Source organism: Microtus ochrogaster, linkage group LG1 (assembly GCF_000317375.1).
Source record: "Microtus ochrogaster isolate Prairie Vole_2 linkage group LG1, MicOch1.0, whole genome shotgun sequence".
Taxonomy (NCBI): Eukaryota; Metazoa; Chordata; class Mammalia; order Rodentia; family Cricetidae; genus Microtus; species Microtus ochrogaster.
In genome coordinates, this window is record NC_022027.1 from 41,498,649 (window position 1) to 41,504,638 (window position 5,990).

Sequence of the window (5,990 nt, forward strand, 5' to 3'; positions counted from 1 at the left end):
AGGACCTGATTTGGGCCTTGAGATTTCTGTCCGGTGCTCCAATGTGGGTCTCTGTCTCTGTCTCCTTACATCGCCTGATGAAGGTTCTGAGCAAGTCTTGCCTCAGAGACTCTGATAAGCATCTGAAATGGAGATTGCTGCTGATAACAGCCCACCTCCACCGCATTTCCACCCACTCCATTTCTCACGGTTTGTGCTGATAGGCGCATCCCTAAGACCTATGCTGCTCATAGTCAGGGCCTAGCTCGACTTCCATAAACTCAGTGTTGGGCAGAGCACTTCCCAGCAGATTACACTTTAATGATAGCTTCATTAATAGTCAAAAATTAAACGAATTTTACTTCAAGTTTGCTGTTTCTTTACTTCTGTGAAAATGTACTGGCTAAAACTATCTATAATTCAGAGGGTTTTTTTTTTTCTCCCTTAAGGAAAACATTACATGCAATCACTTCTAACTTGATAGCAATAAAGTCTTAATTTAATTTTTTTAATTTATTTTTAGGTGCAATGATGAGGAAATTTATCGCAGTTATGAATATTCTGGCATTAACTCTGCCCTTTTTGGTAAGTTAATTTCATTTAAATTCTGTTAGTAAGATGTTAAGTAAATTTTATTTGAGAGTTTCAGTTCTATGAATATCAAAATGTAGGCACTTCAAGGATCATAACAACTGGTTCATAGCTTTTCTAGGTTTACTTGTTTCATAAAAATAAATACTCTTTTAGATAATTAGTTATCATAACACATACTTCATTGTTCATAGAATGTTTTCCATACTCCTATACTGTAAAAATATATTTCTAATTTAGAAAGTACCGTAAATATAATTTATAAACAGTAAGTATAGGAATCCTAGTCCAGGGTAAGAGATCCTTGTTATGAAGTTTCTATCTCTCTCATCCTCCAGCCTCCTTATGGACTAAATATTTAAAGATTTTAAAATATTTAACTTATTTCTCATGATTTCTCTTTTGGTAATTCCTCAGGCTGCCGAAGTGCAAAACACGGATCCAACAGTAAGTTGATATTATCGATTAGAGACATGAATTTCAAACACAATATTCTGAAACGTTCAATCATAGTAAAATGCCTCTAAACCAAGTACTTAAATGTTTCCACAAGTTTAACCAACCTTCATACCTTTTAGGACTTAAATTACTATCTTTTGTGACACTTTACTATGTGGGCTAACCAAGTCCTTCCCAGGTACCCATGTCCCTAATTAGCTCTCAGGCTGGTAGACACAGAAGTAAGGGAATAATGTAAGAGGGTCTGTTGCTTTGAAACTGTTAACTAATTGTCATTGGAGTTTGGGCTACTTTTAGGCTTTGTTTTCACACTCGTTCTGCAGTTCCAAAAGCTCATCTGCCAGCAGCCAAAGGAGGGTGGGGAGGAGGCAATAGTATGTGCCCTCTTGATAAGATTACAAAGGTTTTAGATGATGGAGCATCTGATTAAATTATTAAATGGGAACAGGTATCTACTAAACAATACTTCTGAGTAAATTCTTGGGATAAAAATTACCTTTAAAATTTTACTGTGTGTGTTACATTTAGTTACTTTCATTTAATTGTTGAAATTATGTTTGGGTTTTCTCTTTTGAGTAAGAGGAGGTAATTTTAAATCATAAAATGAGTCCCTTCCTGCTCTACAGCAATTATTGAGCCTACTTTATAACCGGCTCTCCTTCCTGTTTTCTTTATTAAGGGTTTTTAATTAGTAAATATTAATTATACATAATGTGATTTATCATGACATTGATATACATATACAAAATGTGTTTTGTTCACACTTGCTCTCATGGATGCTCCTGCCACTACTACTGAGTCCCTTCCTCTTCTCAACAAGTCCCTCTTCCAATTTCTTTTTTTATTTTAATTTTTTATTCTTAATATTTTATACATGTAAACAACACATAATTGAGATCATCCACAGAGATATGTGTAAAGAGTCTTTTACATGAGTGTGGGCAACTTGCCAGTGCCTACACCCTGAAGACAAAGCCTCGCCTAAGGAGGTTTCATTGCATAATGATTCACACTCTGAAAACACTACTTTCTCTACCAGCAACTGTTAACTCTCAACAGCTGCTCAGGGAGGGAGGGACCGTGTGAGCCCCCTTGATGCTCCGTGATGGAATTGGGACAGGCTGCATCTTGTGTCGTTAATCACAGCCACGGAGACTTCCAGAGTACAAAAGCACATTCTTTCTGGAAGATAGATTCATGAAGGCTTCAAGTCACAAGAACATAGTGAAATAATTTTAAAAAAAGAAGTTTATAGAGTTTATGTTTCATATTTATGAGCTTTCCAAAGCATCTAAAATTTGCAATGTGATACTTTCTTTTATGTGCCAATGAAATGCTTTTATTAATGTAAAATGAGTATAATATTCATTTTGCTTTTAATACAAAAGTGAAATATAAAACACACAAAAGACTTTCTGTTTAGATTTTTCTCCCTTGTTATTTATCATTATTTTTATTCTAATCTCACAGGTTGCAGAGGTGCAAAATCAGGAACAAGTGACTGTAAGTCTATTTTCAATTCTTTATATAACCTAAGAATAATTTATATGATAGTCTGCAAAGAGGAATGCCTTCTGATTAAAACTAAACATTTGATCTCTATGGAATAAATTAAATAAAAATAATTTATATGATAGTCTACAAAGAGGAATACCTTCTTATTAAAACTAAATAAACATTTGATAGCTACAGAATAAATTAAATAAAAATAGTTTATATGATAGTCTACAAAGAGGAATACCTTCTTATTAAAACTAAATAAACATTTGATCTCTACAGAATAAATTAAATAAAAATAATTTATATGATAGTCTTCAAAGAGGAATACCTTCTGATTAAAACTAAATAAACATTTGATCTCTACAGAATAAATAAATTAAATAAAAATAATTTATATGATAGTCTGCAAAGAGGAATACCTTCTGATTAAAACTAAAATGTTTGATCTCTACAGGATAAATTAGTTATCTTTTAATAAGTAAAAACACCACTTAAACAGAGATACCACGAACCAACCTGGGTGTTTGTCTGAAAGTCTTAGTTTCTTTGATTAGCCCACATTGCGAGGGCCCAATCAAATGCTTCCTTAGCTCATGAGACCACTCTCAATATGGAATACTTAAAGGGAAAGGAACATCAGTAGAGCTTTTATCTCTCCTGTCCACTTCATAAAGTTCAGTAGGAGAAAACGTCTTACCTGACTCATATATAAGTCCATCTCATTTCCTCATATTAATGTCTCCTTTTGTTTCAAAATGTGTTTGACAGAATATATTAGCTGTTTCTTTTTCAGGAAAACTCGCTATGCTGTATGACTTTGTTGGTTCAATACATGGTGGCAGAAATAAGTAAAAACAGAAAAGTCCTTAGTGGAGAAAATTAAACAAAAATGTTTAAATCCAAAGTTTAAATTAAAAAAATCTCCCCATACTTTACAATTCTGTTATAAAACATGCCATTTCTCGGGCTGATAACATTTGTGAACAATTAATATTTATGAGATGAGAATAGACCCACATGTGTTTGTAAACATTGTGTGTGTTTGCATATAATGGGTAAAGTTCTCTATGAGACTTTTTAGGTACTGGAACTAAATATGTAAAGTCTAATTAGTACTTTCCATATATACCGGACTTTCATAAGAGGAAACATATTTTACATTATTAATTACCTAATTTGTTCAAAACAAATATTATGTTGTCACAAGTAATGTTTCACAATATCAAAATCATACATGGAATGGAAAATGTGTATATTCAAAACTAAGAAAAATAACGATTTAGGGTTCCATACTTTCAATACTCTATTTGCGCAACATAAAATCTGCATTATTGCAAAAGCTGCTGGTTTACTTTCCATTTTGATCTACAATTAGAACCTTTCTGCACACTTTTCCTTTCTGCAGTGCCGTGAAAAGGATGAAATATTGTATGATCAGAGAAGAATCCTGAGTATACCAGTTCGCTATATGCTGAGCAGCAATCTTTGTTATGAACCTAATTACTACCGCTATAGGCCATTTGTAGCTATTGACCCATATATGTATTACTCCTTGATTACAAGATTGCTTCTGCTTAGATCACCAGCCCAAATCTCCCAATGGCAAACAATGCCAAATCTCCCCCAGCCTACTGAGATACCGCATCCTATTCCAAGCCCATCCTTTATTGCCATTAATACAAATCAAAATGACGATACCACTACCATGCCAACTGTTGGCATCAATACTCCTGTGGAGTCTACACCAGTTCCTATCATTGAACCAGTGGAAATTACTGTGGCCAATCCAGAAGCTTCCACAGTGCCAGTTAATAATCCTGAGACTGCCACAGTCCCAGTACTTTCAAGTGTAGCATAGAAACGTCAAGAATCCATCAAAGAAGACAATAAAGGTAAGTGAGCAAGATTAAAATGAACAATCCAGACAACATGCAATGACTTATTCAGACAATCACAAATTCTAAACTAGTAAGAGAGGATAAATTATTTTAAGGGAGCAAGCAGAATAGCTAACTAGGATTGTAATTTGGTATAACTATACATGGGATGGGGAATGTGTATATCTAAACCTGCATTGACCATATAACATCGACAAATTGGTCTTTGTTTCAATAAGAAATGCAAACAGTATGTTTTTGAAAAAAAATGAAGAAAACTTGTATTTGTACTTTTATCAACCATTTTCCTAAAGGTTACAATTCTCCTTTAGTCTGTTAATTTTAATTCATCCATACTTACACAGTAAAGTAAATACTTTGTACAATCTCACGTTTTGACTCTAAAGTTGCCTGAGTGAAATTTCTTCTATTGTGTTGTATACTAGAGTCCATGTAGTGTTGGCCCTATAATCTCAGATGGCTAGGGAATTGGAAGCTGGAAGGTCACAAGTTCAAAAACAGCCTAGTCTAGATAAAGACTAGACCAGCCCCAGAAGCAGGCAAGATCTTGTCTCAAACTTTAAAAATGAAAAAGAGGTTGCTGGGAATTGAACTCAGGACCAAAGGTCCTGAACTGGTTACCAAAGGTCCTGAGTTCAATTCCCAGCAACCACATGGTGGCTCACAACCATCTGTAATGGGGTCTGGTGCCCTCTTCTGGCCTGCAGGCATGCACGCAGACAGAATATTGTATACATAATAAATAAATAAATATTTAAAAAATTGAAAAAGAGGCCTGAGAATATAATTCAGTGTAAAGTTGTTGCCTAACATGTGTTGGGCCCTAAGTTCAATTCCATGTATATAGAGAAAAATATAAGAAAAGAAGAGAGAGACAGACAGAAAGACACAGCAAGAGAAAGAAGAAATGAGCCTGTAATAGCAATATTTACACCCCAACTTTCATATTAATAGGGCGAAAGAAATTATCTATTTTCCATGAAGTCCTTTACTTCAGACATAACTCCTGGAAAGAGTTGAACCTCCTTACTCTCTTTTCAGATAAATCATGAAAGAAGCAAAATGCTTACCTTTTTAAATACATAAATATTAAATGTAATCTAGTTAATTAATTATCTATTAAATCTCAGAATATTAAACATAAGGAAAAATACCATTAATTATTTGAATAAATAGATGGCTAAAGTTTAAAATAATTGGGAAATTCTAGGAAGTTAAATAATGATAAATATTAATGGTATTTTTAAAAACTCACAGAGGGTGAAATTATTTGGAGAGAAAAGTATGAATGCTGAGATTAGTTATAATAGAAGTTTATTATCTATCAAACTGGATGCATGTTATATGGTCTAAGATGCCATGCAAGGGTCTGTGATCTGAGGGAGGGCTACAGGCCAGAAAAAAATCAACCATCTCATCAATAACCTCGGGCTGGTTATCATTTTCTCTGGATTTTCTTTGTGTCATAACTTTGAGCTCACAACTCAAGTAGAAATGTGGGTAAAATGTACAAGGTGAGAGCCTGTTCAGTTTCAAATGTGGGCACCTAATTCTATACCATGT

General features: G+C 33.9%; 1 protein-coding gene across 2 annotated transcripts; it reads left to right on the plus strand.

The window, feature by feature from the left end:
* Nucleotides 1–507: 507 nt before the first annotated feature.
* On the plus strand, nucleotides 508–4,387 carry Csn3 (casein kappa). Of its 2 annotated transcripts, XM_005359601.1 has the most exons (3): nucleotides 508–564; nucleotides 988–1,017; nucleotides 3,935–4,387. In XM_005359601.1, the coding sequence occupies exons 1-3, from the start codon at nucleotides 508–510 to the stop codon at nucleotides 4,385–4,387; spliced, it is 540 nt and encodes a 179-aa protein (XP_005359658.1). The 2 variants fall into 2 exon arrangements, with proteins under 2 accessions (XP_005359658.1, XP_026640845.1); XM_026785044.1 differs by lacking the exon at nucleotides 988–1,017.
* The last annotated feature ends 1,603 nt before the right edge of the window (nucleotides 4,388–5,990 follow it).